General features: G+C 37.9%; 1 protein-coding gene across 1 annotated transcript; it reads left to right on the top strand.

Moving 5' to 3' along the window:
• Positions 1-13,103: 13,103 nt before the first annotated feature.
• Positions 13,104-15,513, top strand: LOC114266115 (MDIS1-interacting receptor like kinase 2-like). The gene is made up of 3 exons (XM_082921465.1): positions 13,104-13,231; positions 15,042-15,176; positions 15,237-15,513. The coding sequence occupies exons 1-3, from the start codon at positions 13,104-13,106 to the stop codon at positions 15,511-15,513; spliced, it is 540 nt and encodes a 179-aa protein (XP_082777591.1).
• Positions 15,514-21,428: the final 5,915 nt, after the last annotated feature.

The following is a 21,428-nucleotide window of genomic DNA, read 5'->3' as shown; positions in this document are numbered from 1 at the left end:
AACAAAAGATCAACAGTCCACACCAACAATATTGTTCAAAAGCCTTTTGAGTTTTGATCTGAGGATGCATTGCTGTTGGCTTTTTGGCTTTCAAAGGTTATTATTGTAATTTTGAGCATGCCAGCAAGGATCAATCAGTCCTTACAGAATACTAATTGCCAACCAATTATTAGACAATTTTGTTTTAGTTCTTTGCTATTTATACTTCTCAATGACAACCGTCAAAATGCATTTCTAACCGTCGAATCATCCCTCCAAGATCGCTGATTATGCTGCCTTACAGTTAGCTCCACTATGCCATATCTGCTGTTAGGCGTCCCTCCTGATTTTGAATTTAAATATGAGTAACCGTTGAAGATACGTCATTTTGCATCTCTTTGCTGATCCAGTGCTATGCAGATCTACAATAACCAATACTAATTGCTACGTGTGTGATTACGATTGAAGATTTGAATTGTTTTCTCGTATTACCCTCATCCTGCCACGTATCGAACTGTAATTGGATTATACAAAATATGTAGCTAACATTACCCCCCGCACTAATATACCCAATACTTGGTGATATTAGTGGATCAAGGTATTTTACCCACGTCTTAGAACGTGCATGGGCTTTGCACTTTTCAGAAATGCAACCGTCATTCATCAATGAAACATTTGCATTAAATTCTCTTTTAACCCTTGAACATTCCCACTATCTCAGTATTCGAAAAGACTAATACATCTTTTATGGCCAAGCCAGTCTTTTCTTACATTGATCAAGCATACGAAAAGTTATTTGATGATGTTGTTCGTCCTTGAAAGACCCTCCATGCATTGATTAGCCACCTTTACCCACCTCCATTCATACAAGTTATGGAAGCTTTCGCAAGTCACCGACCTTCAAACCAAGAACCTACTGCTTATGATTCTTTGGAACACAAATTTGCAATAATGGATATTGGAAGCTCTTCTTCTGCAACAAGCTGCTTCGTCTTCTTCTACGACCTCTGGTTGGGGAACCTGGCCTACCTCTACTTAACCTCAGACGAGGGAATGCATTCATCACCGATTCCCAGAATTCGATGACCCTCTTGAAATCCCTCATTCCAAATGCAGTTCTATAGTATATCCATATGTTCCTATCGACTGTATACGTAGTCTTGAGGACAATCTGCTTTCAGCATGGTATACTTCTACCTTGCCATCTCGGATGGTTCGAAGTGTTCAACGTCCTGATGAGGCTTTAGGGATCAGTCATGCGCTTTTAGCCAAAAAAGCAAAACTTTATACCTCCGATTGGCTAGAATGTGTAGCCAGACCTGAATTCCTAGATTCGATCAGGGAACCTCTGACTGCTCCTCCTTTACCTTTCAATCCAAATTGGATTGATGAATTGAGGCTCACTTTCTCTGAGGGCCAATACTTCACCCCCTATCAGGCCCAGTGTCTCCAACTCCTTATCAGCAATTTAGGGCTCAGACCTTGCTTGTTGCTTTTTTCCATTTATCCTTTGAAATCCTTTGAGATGACATTCCCCACAAAAACTTTCTATGGGCTTGTGACATTATTTCTCGATGTCATCTTCTCAACCCTGTGGCCCAAATAGAACTTTACACCTTTTTAGACCAACTTCCTCTCCTGCTCAACTAGCACTTCTAGGCTTCCATTACTGGTGAAGTTTTGGATGAAGCCTTCTCTGCTTGAATTCAGGTTTAGTATGAGGCAGAAAACCTCCTTGATGAATATGTGGCCTTCAGGAGCCAGGATTCTGATCATGGCGAGGATGTCGAAATGAACAAAGTGCATGAAGAAGAGGAGATGGACGCCACATATAAAGCCCTAAAATAGATAGAATTCGAAGTGAAGGCCCAACAACTCACTTCTCAATTAAAGGCTTACCAATTAGATAAACCAAACCTGGACAAGATAGAGGATAGAGTAGGAAAAGAATATTCATTTATTGAATTTTGTTGGACTAAATTCCATGATCTTGTACTTTGTCCATTCCATATTTCTATGAAATTGAGAATGTAATCGAATGAATCTCGGTGTAAATAGCACTTATCAATAAAAGTAGGCTTTTTGAATTTCATTTGTCAGACTCTGATTTACCATTCTAATTGTAAACTTAATTGTATGGTCGATGTGAATCCTAACTCAAACTCTTCTAAAGTGTGAAAAAAAATAATTATCGCCCTTCATACCGATTCTAGTATTAGCTTTGAATTAACCAACTTTGTCCTTTGAAACTTGATTCAAACACATCCAACGAAATACTGGGAGCCCAATTTGAACTTTTCCAACATATGGAGTGTTATTGACAACTTTTGCCGGTTTCCTTTCAAAATCAGAGCTTCGAATTTACCAATTTTGCCCTTCGAAACTTGATTTGATCATATCCAATTCCCCAACATATGGTTAATACAATGAAGTAATTTCAAATCAACTAATTTTGCTTCGAACAAATAGTCTATACCTAGGCGTCCCTACACCCTTAGGCGGGGAATGTGCTTCGAAGTTGACTTCCTGCTTTCGAAGTTGTTTGTCACTTGATTTCGGTGCCAAAACTTGGCTTTGAAGCCAAAAATCTGATTTCGAAGCCAACATTAATATTTGAGATACGTTTCCCTCCTAAATTATCACCATTGAGGGAAACTTTTTGTATCCGTACTTTTAACACTTCTTTATGAATCCAACCTACTTAAAATGATTGGGTATATTTTTCAGACACAAAGGTTTTAAAAACCCTTTTACTTCGTACTCTGAATCCACTCGTCTGCCTAACGCACAAACCGTTCACTTTTACTGACCTTCATTTTCTTGCTGCTCGTTACCAATGGAGTCTTCTTCCTTGAAAGTACCAACTGGCGAATGTATAAGCCCAACAATGACTTTGAAAAGATGTATTGAGGAAGAAATTGCCAACTTTAAAGCTGGTAGACCGAGTGCCATAGATGGATGCCTCTTTGTTCCTTGTCATAACGAAAAACAAGAATATGTCATAGGTCCTATCTTTTGAGAGGTTCACGCCCAACTTCCAGCTTTGTACCCTCGTTTAGAGGACCACTTTCTTCTCTATGAAGGGGGGCTTCACTGGGAAAATTAGAGAGTGAACTGACCTCATCGTTGCTGGCCAACATTGAGGGTTGAGTGGGAGGAATGGTATGATAGGTCGTGCCTGCAAGAGAATGGGACCTACAAGAGCTCTGCATTCTTGAGGCCCTTCATCTTTCCATGTTTATCATTCCTGAAGACCCTTTTTTGATTCCTACCGTTCTTTGTTTCTAGAATATGGTCTTTAACTTTTTTCAGTTTCGTTGTGGTATGATGACTCCCACCGTTCTTGATATATGCCATCTCTTAGGGCTTTCACCACTCGGTACCCCCTTTACACCCAACTATCCAGACCTTTCGGTTAAATTTTCTCTTCCACCTTTGAATTCTTCCTTCAGTGACTTCGTAAAGGCTGAAAATAAAAATGTGGGCCCTGTGAGTGATCGAGAACTCTTCTCATTTATTTTATATTGGTTGTGTAAATTCCTCTTTTGTACATCATTTCAACGAATCATGCTTGAGTTTGCCCCACTTGCAAAGGCCTTTGTTTTGAAAAAGCGAATAGCCTTGGCCCCTTATCTTTTAGGCCATGTTTATAGAGCCTGCTCCCAATTCTGCGAGAAACCTCTTGATATCAACCAAGGAGGTCCTCTCTGGGTGCTTCAACTCTGGCTCTTTGCTTACTTTACTGATTTGCATCCCAAGTGCTTGAAATTCTTAGTTCAAGACCCTAGCACTTATGGAGAAAAGTATGCTAGAATTGCCCTTTACCCCGCTTTTTTCACCTACTATCTTACTTTTTTCCACCAGCTCCATGTTTCCCCAGCTGCCACCTTCTTTTCCCCCTTCTATGCCAATAAAGGACCGATTTGGCTAAGGACGTTCTTGGCTGATAGACAGTGTTCCATTCCATCGCACAAAGACATGTGGGCTTCTATTTTGTTGCCAAGGGAACTTTTTATTGGTACTTTAAACCCTCGAGCTTATAAGTGCATATCTGAGGTATACTGCCCTTCCTAGTTTGTTAGGCAATTTGGGTTTACCCAAGGAATTCCCATTCCACTCTGCAATCTCTCGAATGTCCATCTTACAGCCAGAGACCTGAGAGTACCCAAATCTAAACTAGAGGAGGCAACATTTAAACTGTTGAAAGATTTGAGTGAGTTTAAATTTGTCCCCTTCCTCCCCTCTGGCTTAGTTTTGAAAATATTTCAAAATTGGTGGACAGCCAATATGGAAGTGCATCTAGCAATACATCCTCATGATTTACTGATGCGGCTAGGTGTGCCTTCTAAGGCTAAACCAAAAGAAGCCAGGACCATCCCCTCTCTTTCTACAACTACCAAGACTATTCCGGCAATCTCACTCCCTCCTTCCAGAGTTACCAGAGCTGCTTCGAAAAAGGGTATGCATTTTAAGGTTTTCTTTCTTTCAGAATCTTCTGTTTGTTTTTTTTCATATTCATACTACTTGGTGTAGGGTCTCCACAAGAAGATCTCCCAAGAGAGCTGAAGCTCTGGCTATTCTCAAAGACAAACACTAGCAGAAAAATAATAGAAAACTAATACTCACTCTTGAGGAGTTTGAGTATCAGATTGAAGAGAAAGAAGCAGAGAAGGAGCATGAAGTACCACTGTAGAGAAAAAAGAGAAAGAAGATAACTGTCTCTCCTTCTGACCTGGTCGAAGATCCTACTCATGAGGCAACAACCAAAACAGTGAAGAAGGAACACTCTAAAGAAATAATTGTTTTCCAGAGAGCTGAAAAAAGGCGGCAGCAATAACTATTAAGGGATAAAGCTGCTGCTGCTGATACAATCCAAAGGGAAATTGCGAGAAGACAACACACTGCTAAGCATTATTTCCTTCGTAGTTCTCCCATCATTGCCACCACTTCTGAAACCAGTAATTTCCTTTCGTGTCTCCGCTTTCTTTTCTCATATTCTTGATATTGAGGATTAACATTACTTTGTATTTCTTCTTTTGCAGCAACAACTACTTTGCCTCCCATTTCGATAAGGACTCCTTTAGTTTCATTTGAAGTTGAAAGACCTCAAAATGTGGAGCCAATTCAAATAATACTCCTACTCCCTGGTCCTACATTTTTCATACCTTTCCTGAGGCAAAGTATTCCTGCATCCCTATCTTTTGGCTTCACTCCATACGTTCCTCATTTATCCTTCAACTCTACTCAATTTGCTTTTCCTTTAAGCCTTACTGTTCCTTCCTCTTCTGAAGAAATTTCTACTATTACTTTAGCTATTGCTTCATCTCCAGTAATAGTTGATTCCTACATAGAAGACACTGGTAGCTCACCAATTCCTTGTCCATTATCTCTACCTAGCTCCAATCCCTCTTCTCTTGACCTGCTGGTAACCAAAACTATGGAGACTGCTAGGGATACTTCACCTTCTTCTCCTATTCCTATGTAGCCATTTCTTTCTCCTACCAGAGCTCTTTCTGTACCCTTCATGTCAACAGATGAGGTGGACATCTTCGAGGCTAGGTTAGCTAGTCTTTTTGACATGTCTTCCACCACTTCACCAGTTAATAATGAAACTGAGACATTAGTCTTAGCTGATTCTCTCTTAGAAATTTTTGAGAGCTCTTCCTCCACAAGTAGGACTTCCTTGCCTACACTAGACTTGGATAGTTGTTTAGAGTTGCTGACATCCTTCTCGAGAATCCCCTTCGAAGCTTTACAAAGGCCTATAATCAAGAATGGCTTCCTCCAGTGCTGCAAGGTTGTTGAGCAATCCAGCATGACTATTTCAAGTCATTTATCTTAGGCAACAACCACCATTGATTTTTACATCAACATCTGCCATGCTACCAAAGCTGCAGAAGAGAAATTGCTAAGAGACCAGAGTTTTGTTTCCCAAATACATACTGAAGTGTCAGAATTGAAAGAACAGCATTCCTCTGTCTCCTAACTTCGAACTCAACTGCTGGAGAAGAAAACTCAGCTTGAGGAAGAGTTATCAACAGTTAACCAGGCTTTAGATCGAACTATCACTAAGCTGCAGATCACTAACCATGGACTGGTTGATCGAAAGCAGGAGATGGCTACAGCCATTCAGTTGTTCCCATCTCTTAAGAATAGAGAGTCAATTGTAAAGGAACAGCTGAAACACCGTACTGATTTTTGGGCCAATCTATGGCTACATGTATTCAACTCATTATGAAATAAAATCTTTATTTTATTATTTGAGTGTTTTCATGCTCTTTTATTTAGCACTTATTATATTCCTTGTGTTTCCCATTTGGTTGGATAATAAGGCTTCAAATATTTACCATTAATCTTCTTGGGGTGTACATATCCATTCAAATTTTTCAAATGATATGCTCCCAAAGGCAAGACTCTATGAACTTGATATGGTCCTTTCCAGTTAGGTGACCATTTGCCAAACTTGTGGCTTTTAATTTCTATTGGGAGTATTGTCTTCCATACCAAATCATCTTCATCAAAGCTAATATGCATGACCTTCTTATTATAGTTTTTGACTACCTTCTTCTTTTGGAAAAGAATGCTATTTAATGCCAGAATTCTAGCTTTATCTACACTTTCTAATTCCAAGAACATACTCTGATGGTATTATTCAGGAATTAACTGATCTTGGCAGCTCACCCTCAAGGACTTAATATTAATTTCCACATGTAGTACTGCATCATGTCCATCTACTAAAGCATAAAGAGTGATTCCTGTACTTGATCTTGGAGAAGTCCTATAAGCCCATAATACATCCAACAGTAAGTTATGTCAATTCCTGGGATTGTCTTCCACAACTTTCTGTATTCCTTTTTTCAAAGATTTATTGGATGACTCTGCTTAACCATTGGCTTGTGCATAAAAGGGGGTAAAATTAACAAGGCTAATTCCAAACTTTTCCACAAAAGACTTTACCATTTTCCCATCAAATACAGTCTCATTATCAATAGTTATGGTCTATGGGATGCCAAATCTGTCGATCAGATCTTTAATGAATCCAACAACTTCGGTCTGATCTACAGCCTTATATGGCTTAGCTTCGACCCACTTAGTGAGGTAATCAGTGGCCACTATGATGAAACAATGATGCTTCGAAGAGGGTGGATGTATTTTTCTTATCATATCCATAGAGCATCCTCTAAACGGCCAAGGCTTCTCAATCGCATACAGATCAGTTATGGGTATATGCCTTATTGCGCCATGCTTTTGGCATACTTGGCAACCTCTAGCATATTCTATGAAATCCTTAAGGATGGTTGGCCAATAGTAAGAATGTCTTCGAAGCAGCCATCTCATCTTCACACCAGGCTGATGAGCACCACAGATGCTTTCATGAACCTCAGCCATGGCTGTCAATGCTTCCTTTGGACCTAAACATTCCAATAATAACCCATCTGCCCCCCTTTTGTAGAGAGCATTACCATACATTATGTACTGCATAGATTGCAATTTGGTTTTTCTACTGGCTTTCGAAGATGGGCCAGTTAGATACTGCATTATTGGATGCCTCCAATCTTGTTCTTGTAAGTCATTATGATTGACTTCTAAGACCATATTCCTTCTATTCAAAGGTGGTATTACCTTTTGATATGTTGTTTGGCTTATGTCCCTTTGAGTGTTATCCCTTCTCTTGAAATTCGAAACTTTCTGAGCCACATCATTAGCTTTATTATTCAAGAATCCTGGGACATAAGTTACATTTGCTATCTGAAATTGAGAAAGCAGATATAATGCAACAACATAGTATGGAAACATGCTTATACTTTGACATTTGAAAATTCCTTTCACCTGGTTAACCACCAACTGAGAATCTCCAAATATATCAACCGCATGAGCTTGTAATCCAATAAGTAGTTCCAATCCCAATATTAAAGCTTCATATTCAGCTTGATTATTGGAACAACTAATTTCATCCACTCTGAAACCATGTGTGGTTTCTACCCTTTGTGGTGACTTAATCACCACACCAATTCCAGTTAAACCATTGGCCTTTGATCCATTGAATCACATTTGCCATGGTTCAACACTAACCATACCAAGTTCCATTATCTCTTGGCTTTTTGTTTGACATGGATGATCTGCCAAGAAATTAGCCAAAGCTTGTCCTTTTACTACCTTTTGGGGAACATATTCTAGATGAAATTCTGATAAAGCTAATATCCATTCACCAATTCTTTCTCTCAACATAGATCAAGATAACATATATTTAACCAAATCTGTGGTTACAATTACCAAGACAGTTGTAGGCAAAAGATAATATCTTCGTTTCATTGCAGCAAAATACAATGCAAGGCACAGCTTTTCTATAGCTGAATATTTACATTCACAAGAATTTAGAAACCTACTAAGGTAATAAGCTGTTTGCTCTTTGCCTTCTTCATTGTCTTGGGCTAAGAAAACTCCTAGTGAATCTTCTGCTGCAGCTATATACAACTTCAAGGGCTTATCACCCTTTGGTGGTATCAGCACTGGAGGGTTGGCCAAGTAAGCTTTGATTCCTTCGAAAGCAGTTTGATGCTTTACTGTCCACACAAATTCCTCTTCATCTTTCAACCTTAATAAGGAAGAAAATACTTTAGTTTTCCCTACAGTATTAGAAATAAATCTTCGAAAAAAATTAACCTGCCCTAGGAATTTTTGTACTTTTTTCCAGCTGATACGCCAAAAGCACATTTGAAAGGATTAAGTTTCGACTTAAACTTTTTCATTCTTTCAAAAGCTGCTTCCAAGTGAAACAAATGTTCCTCCATGGAATGAGATTTTACTACAATGTCATTAATGTAGCCCTCTAAATATCCTCCAATGAGATCGTGAAAGATAGTGTTCATAGCCCTTTGATATGTAGCCCTGGCATTCTTCAGACCAAATGGCATTTTAACCCATTCGAATGTGCCAATGTTCCCAGAACATCTGAATGTTGTCTTATGGATATCCTCTGCTGCAATGCAAATTTGGTTATAACCAGAGTGCCCATCCATCATCGATAAATTTGATGCCCTGCTAAATTGTCTGCCAATAAATCTATTATGGGCATAGGATACTTATCTTTTGGAGTTACTAAATTTAGATTTCTAAAATCGATGCATACCCTCATTTTACCATTCTTCTTTACTACAGGCACAATATTAGATAGCCATTCAACATACCTGGTTGTCCTAATAAAGTCTGCCTTAAGAAGCCTAAGAATTTCTTTTTGACCTTCTGAATCACTTCAGGACTCATCCTTCTTGGTTTTTGCTTGTATGGCTTGAAATTAGGCCTCACAGGGAGCCTATGTTTTACTAATGACCTATCCAATCCTGGTAATTCATTATAAGACCATGCAAAACAATCTTTATATCTCTTTAAAACCACCAACAACTAGTCCCTGCTAAGAGCATTTAACCAAGCACTTATATAGGTGGGCTGCTGCATAGAACCTTCTCCTAAATTCACTTCTTCCAAAAGATCTTGCATCTGAGGACTCACTGATGCTTCGTTTTTGATTTCTTCTGTCTTCAAAGCAATCTCCTTGCTTTGTCTTGCTCCTAGTTTCTTTGATTCAACATCTTTGCCCTCCTCTTCATAGACAAAGTCTGCCCATAAGGCTTCTCCTTCCTGTACCTCCTAGACTTTTGTTTTAATGTCCAATGCACAATATTTATCCAAGGCCAAAACCCTGACCTGTTGCTGCTTATAGACAATTACCATGGCTTATTTCTCTTGCTCTTGTACCCTCTGGACTATTGATTTTATGTCCAATACTGAGAACTTAACTAAAGCCAAAGATCTGGCCTCCTAGGTTCCATCTTTTTGCCTACAACCAGGCATCATGGTCATCTTTGGCGACAAACTCTTCATCAACACTTTTTTGGAATAAGTGCTTCAGGTGTGCTAATTCCTTATCAGCCATCACTTCAGCTGATCCATCAGGTTTCCTCAGTACACTGAGTGGTGCCACTCATTCAGTATACAATTCGGTCTCTGCAAAATCTGCACAAGCTATGAAGGGTTGAAGGTCTGCGTTGATCTCCTCTATCTCCCCATTACACAAAGCCATCATAATCTTCTGATGTAGAGAGGAAGGCACACATTTGTTGGTGTGAATCCAATCCCTACCAAGTTGAGCATTATACTTAGCATTCCTGTCGATAACGAAGAATGCCGTCATGCAGTCCCTGGTTTCCACACTTAGGTTGATGGGTAAAATGCCCTAAGCTATCTGTTTGTCTCCAGCAAAACCAGCAATGGTCGTACTGGTTGGGATTAATTTGGGGTTTCTCTTTCCTAATTTTTTCAAACAAGATTTCGAAAGGAAGTTTATTGCTGCCCCATTATCCACTAATACCCGGTTCATTTGTATTCCATCGAAGAAGGCCTTGATATACAAAGGTTTGACATGATGTGTCATGGATGTTGTGGGATACTCAAAAGGGTATGAAGGTTAATACTCACCTCTTCCTCACTTTCGTCTCCAGTTTCCATTGGTGTGGCCACTTCGGATTCGTCTTGCACCATACTCACTTGCGAGTCTTCACTAGAAACTGGAATTAGGTCAATCTCCTAACCTTCTTGGTTTTCATCTTCAGCTTGGAATTCCTGTGGTAGTATATGTACCATATTCACTGATACTGGAGGGAACGAGCCAAATTAGACGACTGGCTGTACCTGCTTCTCTTCCTGGCTAACTTGTTCAATTACTTCAGAAGCATCTTCCATGCTACATTCTGACACTTCAGTACTGGTAACTTTCTTCGAATGGTCTGTTTCTGCTGGTTTTTTGACCAAAAACGTCTGCTCAGCCATGAAGGCTTTGAATATCTCCTCCTCAACTATATCCTTCCTTTGGCCTAGGCCAACTTCTCCCTCTGTCTCATTATTGCTTTCCATCAAAGCCCTTTCCAATCCTGCTAAACTGGATCTTTCTTTGGCTTTTAGTTCGGAGTGAACTTTGGTCAACTACTCTCTGCTACAACTCATTTTGTCTTGAGGAGTCGAGTTTGGATTATGATTTGACTTTGGACTTTTCTTTCCCTCTGTCTGGCCTTTTGTCTGGACCAATGAAGAGTTTTCTCTACTTTCTTTCAGATTCTTCTGGTACTAAGTGTACCTTCGCTAGATCTTCCTCCTTTGGGATCTAGAAATCACTGGGACCATATTTGGTTCCTTTGTTTTTGGATGCTTTAGTAACACCCAATTATTTGGAGCTACCAAAGGAGGTTTAACCATCTTACCCTAGTCTCCAACAACATTTCTTTGGGTAGACATTTCCCTAGGTTTGTTCTGCATGACAAACCAATCTGGAACTCCAGGTACCCATGAGCCCACTAGCCCAGTTGTCGAACTGTCTCTTTCTTCCTTCAAAGCCAATTTCGAAGCTGGCTGTGAAGGCCACTGCTTGGCCCTGACCCCCTGTTTTGGACCTAATTCAGACCTTCCATAAAGGTGGCCACTTTCCTTTTTGTGTGAGGCTGGTCTAGGGGGCCAATATCTGGCTTTGACCCCATGACTTGAGCCCACTTCAAGTCTCCTCTCAGGATGATTGCCCTTCATTCTATAATAGTTGGGTGGTCTGAATTCATGTAGAGGTCTCTTGCCCTTGGAGTGCATTCTAGTGGCTGTTGGCTCAGCCATGAATGGCTGCTGCCTAGTACCAGTTAGATATGGCCTCTTGTTATAGGCACTGGTTGGTTTAGGACGCCTCTGCACATCCTTGTAATATTGTTTCCCATCAATCGGAAGCCCTTTCGATCACTTGTAGCTCAATCTACACTTGGGACATATTCTTTACATGACAACTGCCTCTAAAGAATCATCATCTAGTGCCTCTTCATCAGAGTCTCCCCTCTGGCCTGCAGATCCTTTTCCAACAGTTGGTAAACTTCTAGCGTCTTTCTTGATAGTAGTCTGGCTGGAAACATGCATTTGCACATTGACCTCTTCCAATTCCTTCAAGGATAAGTTCTGGAAGTTTGACACAATAACATTGGCTACCATTTCTCCAATTTTTGGGAACGGATTAGTGTCAATCCCCATAGCCTTTTCTGCCTTAGCTGAGAATTTTAAACTCCCCTTTCAAATTTGCTCTTGGATCTTGTCTCAAAAAACAATACAGTTTTTAGTTGAGTGAGACCAAGAATTATGCCATTTATAATACACTTTTCCTTTAAGTTCCTCCGGAGACGGAATTTTGACTCCTTTTGGTAACTTCAGGAAGTTTGCCACAAGCAAGTGATCAAAAATGTCATCTGCCTTTGTTAAATTGAAAGAGTATTTCCTATAAAGGTCTTTCTTTTTAAACTGCTAGTCTATTGTTGTGTATTTATGAATTAATGCTTCACAGATTACAGGTTCTTTCCCTACAATCTCTGCTGCATCAATCTCATAGTTAGGATCTCTATAATACATATTGTATGATGCATTACTTCGATCTTGTTTTTCTTCTAGTAATGTTTCATACCTAGACACCTCATAGGTCAGTTCCACTAAGTCTCTAAACTCAGTTGAGTCAAACTTGTTTCGAAGCTTAAACTCTAAACCGTTTTGAACCAATCTCACGAACTCAGGTTCTAGTAGGATGACCCTACATTTGTTTCGTGCTCTTTTGAATCTGGCAATAAACTGAGCAGCCTTCTCATCAGGCCTTTGACTCAACCTTGCCAGGTCTGCCATGGAAACTTCTGGCTCCGTTTGGAAGAATTGGGCATGAAATGCCTCCTCTATTTGTTGCCAAGTTTGGATAGAGCCAGGTGTAAGGTTAATATACCATACAAAGGCTGTCCCAGTTACAAAATTTGGGAACAGTCTTAACTTCATGTAATCATTGTTGGTAAATTCACCATATTGAGCAGCGAACCTAGCAATATACTCTACTATTGACTGATTTTCATTCCCATAAAAAAGAGCAAAGTCTGCTATCCTAAACCCTCTTGGGTATTCATATACCCTATCTGCCCATTCTGGATATGGTTTCCTGTACATAGGAGTTTGAACCCCTCGAGCCATCGGTCCACACAACTCTCTAACAATATCAGCAATTTGGTCCCTGGGAACCATATTTTGTGCTTGTTGAACCACTACTGGAGGAACAAACACAGGATTTGATGGATAACCTTGTGCCTGAGGTCCTCTTGGTCCATAGGGCAGTATATTTAGGACTGGTTGTCCCTGTGGTGTCATTTGCTGTTGAGGGTATGGGTGACCCCTCTGAGCCTGTACTACGAAAGGACCTGTGAAAGGTGTTGGAACAGGTGTTGTGTCTCTTCTAGTTGCAGGAAACCCTTCCAACCCCCCGGGTACAAATTCGAACAAAGGATTAGTGAATCCCTTCGTGCCAGGTATGGCTTCGAACATGGGATTTGGAAACATCCATATGCTATTTTTTTGTGTTGGGCCAGATCCACCAATTTGCATGGCTTCACTGTTAAGTAATGAGGCATTTTGATTTGTCACAAGCCTCGAAAGAAGCTCATACCAAGACTGAGGTGATGGTCTTTCATAGTTTTGGTTACTAGTTTGACCATTAGTATGTCCATTACTCTGCATAGGCTGTTTATCTCTAGCCAATCTTTGCTGAGGGACATTTGAAATTTCCTCTATATGCCTTGCGTTAGTTGGTTGATGAGTATTCATTCGATCTAAAAAGGATGTTTCCCATCTTTCCACTGTGTTCATTAATTGCTGTTCCATGGCATCTACTAGGCCTCCCCATGGATTCATTAGCTAAGTAGATGGAACAGTGGATAGTCTAATTCCTTGGCCTCGTCCAATACTTTGAACATGTGGTACTTGCTCCGAAGTGTTGGTTTGTTCGACCATAGGTTCTGATAAAACAGGTATTTCCACAGGATGTGTAATCACATTATCCTCTAGATTAGGTATTTCTACCTCTCTTCCACGCCTTATTCCAAGCGTTCATTTTCTCCTTGTCTCCTACATCTAGCCATTTTAATTAGTCCCACTAGGCGTGCCAAAAATATATGTTGGGTTTTTGGCTTTCAAAGGTTATTATTGTAATTTTGAGCATGCTAGCAAGGATCAATCAATCCTTACAGAATACTAATTGCCAACCAATTATCAGATGATTGTGTTTTAGTTCTTTCAGCCTCAATGAAAAGGACTTTTACTGGTGGCTTTGTTTAGGGGAATTAAGCTAACAACGATTAATATGGAGAACAATTGTAACATTTCATTAAGTAAAATAGAAGACTTACAAAGATCCAAATCAGCCTCGTAGTGGTTTACAGCGACAAACTACTTGAAACTACTCCTATGAACGAAGTGCAGTGCAGGAATTTGAAGTGTAGAAATGTAAAGAACAAGAAATATAAAAACTGAAAGGAAAATAAAGTAGATAAAACTGGTTTTTTAGATCTGAGTCTGGGGCTTCTTTCTAGGGCCTTCTCTTCTATTTATACTTCTTAATGACAACCGTCGAAATGCATTTCTAACCTTCGAATCATCCCTCTATGATCGCTGATCATGCTGCCTTACAGTTAGCTCCACTATGCCATATCTGCAATTAGGCTTCCCTCCTGATTTTGAATTTAAATATGAGTAATCGTTGAAGCCACGTCATTTTGCATCTCTTTGCTAATCTAGTGCTATGCAGGTCTACAATAACCAATACTAACTGCCACGTGTGTGCTTACGATTGAATATTTGAATTGTCTTCCCGTATTTCCCGCATCCTACCACGTGTTGAACTGTAATTGGCTTATGCAAAATATGTAGCTAACAATTGCATAAATAGATTTTCTATTATTTTAGAGCAACAAAATCTGTATCACATGATCAATTATGAGTAAGATACTGTCATCTGTTTATTCTGTTTTTGTACTCATAGCAGTATTAGTATACATGGCAGCTATTATTATTATTCTTTGTATTGGAGCTTATTGTCATCGTGTCTCTTTCCCACACGTTTGACCTTGCCTTGCTTGCATTTGTATATTTTTGTCGTCATAAGGCCCAAAAAACCAAAGTGAGACAAGGGCAATGACAAATGGAAATATTTTCTTGATATGGAATTATGATGGTAGAATTGCATATGGCAGTTATGGTATCGTGTACAGAGCTCAGTTGCCAAGTGGCAAAGTAGTTGCCTCGAAGAAACTTCATCGTTTGGAAGTAGAGGAACCCGCTTTCGACAAGAGTTTCAAAAATGAGACGCAAATGTTAACTAATATACAGCACTGAAACATAGTGAAGCTTTACAGGTTCTGTTTGCACAACAGATGCATGTTCTTGGTGTACGAGTACATGGAAAGGGGAAGTATGTTTTGTGCCTTGAGGATTGATACCGAAGTTGTTGAATTAGGATGGACTCAAAGGGTGAAGATTGTTAACGCAATAGCACATGCTCTATCCTACTTGCATCATGATTGCAATCCACCTATTGTTCACCGAGACAAATCAAGCAACAATATTCTATTGAATTCTAAATTGGAGGCTTTTGTTTCAACTTTGGCACTGCAAGATTGCTATATCCGAATTCATCGAATCAAACAATAATTGCAAGAACTTATGGATATATTTCCCCAGGTAGCAAAAGTGCTTTTTCCTCTATAGGTATTATTATTATTTTTAATTTTAAATAAAGTGGGAAAAATTGAGCTAAAATGTTTAAATAATAGTAATTATTTTTCTCTAACTCAATTATTCATGATAAATAAAAACACTTTTGGAATCACACTTCATTAACTTATTTAAAGAGAAAGTGAAGTCTATGATTTATTTCATTGATTTTTTGTTTGTGCAGAACTTGCTTATACCATGATTGTGACTAAAAAGTGTGATGCTTATAGCTTTGGGGTGAGCACTGGAAAGAATCATGGGGAAAGCATCCAGGAGAACTCCTTTCATCATTGGCATCATGATCTGCTCCAAAAGTAATGCTAACTGACGTATTAGACCCGGGCCTTCTGCCTCCAACTAATCCAGTGGTTGTAGGGTACATTGTTCTTGTTGCTATTGTGGCATTTGCATGTGTGTGTTTTGAGCCAAGAATTGAGTTTTATCCAACAAATGAATAAACTCGACGCTTGAGTTTCCTATCAAAGAAAAATGTCCATGTAGAAATGTTGTGGATCATATTTTTTTTGGGACCTTGTTACAAATATTATCTATGAGGATTGCTATATATTATCAAATAAATTTTGTGTTTTTTTTTTCAAGTTTTAAACATTGTGTTGAAACCTCAATTGTTAACTTTTTATGGTTTCCCTGCAGCAATCCCAAGCCAAGCCACAATGAAAAGAATGTTCCCCTCTATATCTTTTAGAATTTGAGTTCTGGTAATCTCTCCTACTTGAACAAGATGCAGCAATCTCTCATACATGCATATTAGCAACTCTGGTTTTTACTACAGTTGCTATGCTTCCACCACATTTAATAAGAGAACACAGTACACAAGCCAGTTACATGGGTGTGGGACTCACATTATGTGATAGGGTGATCGATTTTTGTATTCATAAATTTTTACTATGAAAAAGGAATAGAAATGGAAAAAAAAAATGATGCATATGAACTCAATGTTCTAGTTATCACGTTATTATGAGTGAATTTAGGAGTGATATTTTAAAATTTTAGTGTTGTCTACTGTTTCTAGCATATGGGTTGACCCAACCCGTTCGACTTCCATTGCCAAGAAGGTTGGGATCCTCTAATAACTAATTAGTGTGTATATGTATGAGGAATTTGGGGATCCTGGAGAAGAGAAAAAAGAAGAAAAATGAAAATCATGTGTCTCTGGAAATGTGTATATATATATATGTATATATCAATCGACCTATGTATTGGAAAGAAGTGAATTACAGAGTTGGGAAGACAAAAGCAGACAAGATCTTGATCACAGTTGACCGTTTCAAATCTGGGACCAATTTGAAGGCTTTCCTGTGTTTGAGTTTGTGTTTGATTTCTTTTATTTTTTTATTAGTCCTGTGGAAGAAAAAAAACTTCTCAATCTCATCTCTATTCTAATTCATACCCCCCAAAAAAGAATTTTAAAATAAATAAATAAATTTTGACAATAATGCGGTAATATGATTATTATAAATAAATTTGTTTTTTATATTAATTTATTTTAAAATAAGAAATTCACAATAAATTTTTCTATTTGTATAGTATTAGTCTTTTAAAAAAAGATTTACAATATTGAATTATAGGGAAAATTTTGAAATTATGTATTTGCAAAAATTTTGAAATTTTGAAATTTTGAAATTATGTATTTTGAAAAAAATATTAGGACAAATATTTAAGATAATTTAATATTTATAATTTATAATTTTATTACTTATATTTTTATTTAAATATAATTTTAATATATTTGTTATGTTACGGTTCGATTTGCTCACCGGTTCGATTTTTAAAACGTTAATATTACAAACTTTGTAACATTTACTTCTATTTCCTTTTAAGATAATCAATTAATATTTTTAATTTTATTTTTCTATCACATGAACCATTGGGCAACATCTAAAAAAACACCTATTTTAAGATAATTCATTTTTTCAAGCCGAATCTAACAAATATATATGTTTTAAAAATTCAAAATAAGCAACAAATATTTACTATTTTTTTTGTTATTTTTTATCTTTACTGAATTTTTTTGAAATTTTAGAACAAAATTATAATTTTTCGATTTGTTTTGTCGAATGAAAACAAAAAATAAAAAAAATGTCACGTTTTTACCTTTCGCGACCAAAATTTTGGTCGCCAAAAGTTTGTTTTAGAATTAATTAGTTTCGGCGACTAATTTGATTTTGGTCGCCAAACGTGCCACGAAATTGTGGAGGGAATATTACTTTTTCTTCTATTTGCATTGCAAAAGGATCCCAGTTCCCTCCCTCTCGCACTCCCGCCTCTATCACTGCTCTGTCTCCATCGCAAGAGTTGCTGTATTATCCCCCGCACTCCCTCCCAGGTATCTCCCTCTCTCTCTCTGTATCTCCCTCTCAATTTCTTAAACATCTCACACGGCCTTTCGGTTTCCCTCTTTCTCTCTCTCTCTGTTTACACACACACACACGAATCATATATTCACAACATTGATTCCATATATACTCGATTATTTTCCCAAATCATATGTACACTCACGCCTCTGCCCTTTTCTGTACAGGAATAGTCTCCATCGCCCGAACTCCCCCGAACTGGATCATCCCCCGAACTCCCTCCCAGGTATGTTTGAATTTCGCATCTGTCTCTCCCTCTCTCTGTATCTCCCTCTCGATTTGCCTCAGTTTCTATCTGTCTCTGTTTACACACACACACATACATACATATATATATATATATATATGTATGTATGTGTGTGTCAAAACACACAGAATATGAAGTACGAAATGCCCTCAATTAGGGCATTGTTATTGAAATGTGATTCAAATTAAAAATTAGGGCAATGCTTGGGGTGAATCAACCCATTTGCTACATAAACTAGGGCAAAGTCTTGTAGTAGTAGTACATATAAAAGAGGAATTTTTATGATTTTGAGTAAATATACTAGCTGCTCGTTGCTTTTGGATGCCTTGTAACAATGTTGAGGTACTTAATATAGGTCCAAACCTTGTCCTTGACCTTATTTTTGCTTTTGGAATTTTTATGGTTTTGAGTAAAGATTTTCTTCAGATTAAATGGATTTTATTTTCTATGTACTTGTGATCAGCTACATTCATCCTTTGTCCTTGACCTTATTTTTTTTTTTTTGGGGGTTTTAAATCATGGGTCGCATTTCTTAGTTTTCCCTCTGGTGCATTTAAGGCTGGGTGCAATTATTGATCTTTTTGCTTATGAGAAATATATCTTCCTTGATGTTCTCTAAAGTCTTTCGGAGATGCATTCATATTTTATTAATCATCTCCTATATTACCAGTTGCCGCATCTCTTTCGCAATGCTATGGAATTTTTTCCATAAAAAATCATTATGTTCTTGCTGATCAGAATATTTAATTCAATTTATTGGAAATTTATTTTTGGTAATCTAAATGGGGTGATATAAATCAGGTTCTGAATGGTTTCTATCAGAACAAGATCTGGTTTGTTTGATAATAAACTTTTTTTTCCCTTTCATTTGTGAATGAACTCTTTTCACTTGTTATTATAATTTATATGGACGGTTGCATCAAATTGGCATTTTTTAACATATGACCCATCACGTCTTCATTCTAGTATTACCTATTTCAATATTTCCCAACACTTAACTACAAAGAATTGAAGGAACAAAAAAAAAAAAAACGGAAGGGGAAAAACAGTGCACCTCTACTATGCTTGGGGTGAATCAAGCCATTTGCTACACTTAATTGTTTTCGTAAGTTTATTATTTTCGTAAGCATTACCTTTTCAAAAGGAATTTTTATGGTTTTGAGCTAGATATACAATTAAATCATACATATGGATAGCATTGCCTAGCGTAAATGTTTGCTTCTGTGCTCTAAATAAGCATGGTAGTTTGTGGATTGATAGCATTGCCTTGCCTTGACTGGATAGCATTGACTTGTTAAATTCTTGGAAACTACTTGGCAAACATGATAATTACATGTGAGTAATATTTAAACATCATTACATAAAAAAAGTACAAGGAGGCTGCTCTTTGTATGGGAACTTAGGAGAATATAACCTCGATGCTTCCATTTTAGAAGTATTGGAAATTTACGATGCTTGCATCATGGCGGCATATTGCCCATGTTGCCTCCTTAGTAATTTAAGTCCATATTTCCAAAGAAGGAGAAAGCTCGTTTATGCCCAAAGCTTAGGTTGGAAATGTGTGAATATGCATTTGCGGACATGCACAGTTGCCATGTAGAGCCAACTGTTGGAAATGTGTTTCTGTCTTTACTTTTTTTTTTAATAAATAACATGTCATGCACACACATTGTGAAGAGCATGACATGGTTTTCATTATTTTGATATATCATTCTATCATTGACCATATAGTTTCACTAGTACTAGTGCTCTACTAGTTATGCTATCTAGTGGTCCAAAATTACGGGTCATTTCTTAAATTAACTTGTTTTAGAACTAATCGTGTCATAAAGTTCCACCCTAAAAGAGATTTACTAATGCAATTTTTGGTGAACATTCTCATTATTTAGGTTCGATTATTAATAAGCAAGATGAGGTTGGTTGGAGGTGCTATGATTTATAGAATCAAAATATGTTAGCTCAAGTGAAAGAGTACTTTTGGCATATTATGTAATCCATGTGAATTTGTTTAATTAATCAAGTATACAAACATTGATAGAGTAGAATAGTGAAAAATGATTTATGTAGTCTATCTCACTTGAATAGGACACAAGCCTTAATTTTAATTTGGTTTGGACTGTGGCAATGCATTTTTCTATTGGTTAAATGGTGGATCATCAATCTTACATGACAATAATGTTTTCTGTTGTAGGCAATGTGAGGTTAGTTTGCTTTTCTAACATAAATTCTTCAACTAACTAAGGCATATTGATTGCTAAAGGAAATTGTTTGCTAGTGAAGATCCAGTCATCCTCTGATCAACTGCTATTATGTAGCTTGGGTATTTTTTATGTTAACACTAACAGTTAGGGGTGAACCGCTGATATGTACCATGGGTAGTTTTTTATATTAATACCAACAGTTAGGTGTGAAGAATGGAACATTTCATTTTGCATGACAACGTGGTAATTTGAAATATACTTGTATAATCATATTACTGTACAAGGGATGCTTATCTTGGACTTATGAATAGGGATTTTCTGCACCAAAAAACTCTTTGGCTCAATTGATTTGTACCCGAAGTTGACATCCTCTTACTTTTGTTTCACATCCAAGTCTTTCCTACAAACCTGTACTGTCCAACAAGATGAGGGATTTTAACTTTGTTAATTAAAAATTTCTTTTCTATGGTGTTTGCACTCGCTTTTCTCATTGTCGGTAAATACATCATTGCCAACTACCCAAAACCAGGCTGCTTGCTAGAGCTTGCTGGTCTACTCTGTGGAGTTACCACTTTCTTTGTGGCCATCACCGTCTCTTTCTCTCTCTGCCTCTAGCTCATTTCCCTGATCGTGTATGCTCTTTCATTGCTTGCCATTTCCATCTGCAATTGCCGTCGACCACTGTGAACCCCTAATGGTAATCCTGTAGCACAGGATTGTCATTCAGGTTGGTTTTTTTTTTTTTTAATGGATATTAATTATTAGCTGCTTTAGGTCACATATTATAATATATGTTTGTGGCCACTGTTAGTGCAGGACTAGTAGTACTTAAACTTGCATGGATAGGATTTTGGAGTTTTAACTTCCCATGGTAAGTATGCTATTTGTAAAATGCTCCGTCACCTTTATAGCCTTGTCGTCAACCATTGCAGCCTCCTTCGTCCATCATCTTCTCCAATTGGCCCTCCCTCGCTATTCTGATTTGTGAGCGTCAAAAAGCCTATGGCTTTGACATTCTTCTCTTGTTAA

The sequence above is a fragment of the Camellia sinensis genome, chromosome 1 (genome assembly GCF_055761805.1).
Source record: "Camellia sinensis isolate YWXY chromosome 1, ASM5576180v1, whole genome shotgun sequence".
In the NCBI taxonomy this organism is placed as follows: Eukaryota; Viridiplantae; Streptophyta; class Magnoliopsida; order Ericales; family Theaceae; genus Camellia; species Camellia sinensis.
Note: the sequence above shows the minus strand (reverse complement) of the source record. Positions and strands in the feature narration are given on the sequence as shown.

What these genes read in the sequence shown, in the direction of transcription:
- LOC114266115 (XM_082921465.1), top strand. Translation starts at nt 13,104, where the DNA reads ATGGATAACCTTGTGCCTGAGGTCCTCTTGGTCCATAGGGCAGTATAT. An exon ending in CCTGTACTACGAAAGGACCT is followed by an intron (nt 13,232 to 15,041) that starts GTGAAAGGTGTT and finishes TTATGATGGTAG; the next exon opens with AATTGCATATGGCAGTTATG. An exon ending in TTCAAAAATGAGACGCAAAT is followed by an intron (nt 15,177 to 15,236) that starts GTTAACTAATAT and finishes TTTGCACAACAG; the next exon opens with ATGCATGTTCTTGGTGTACG.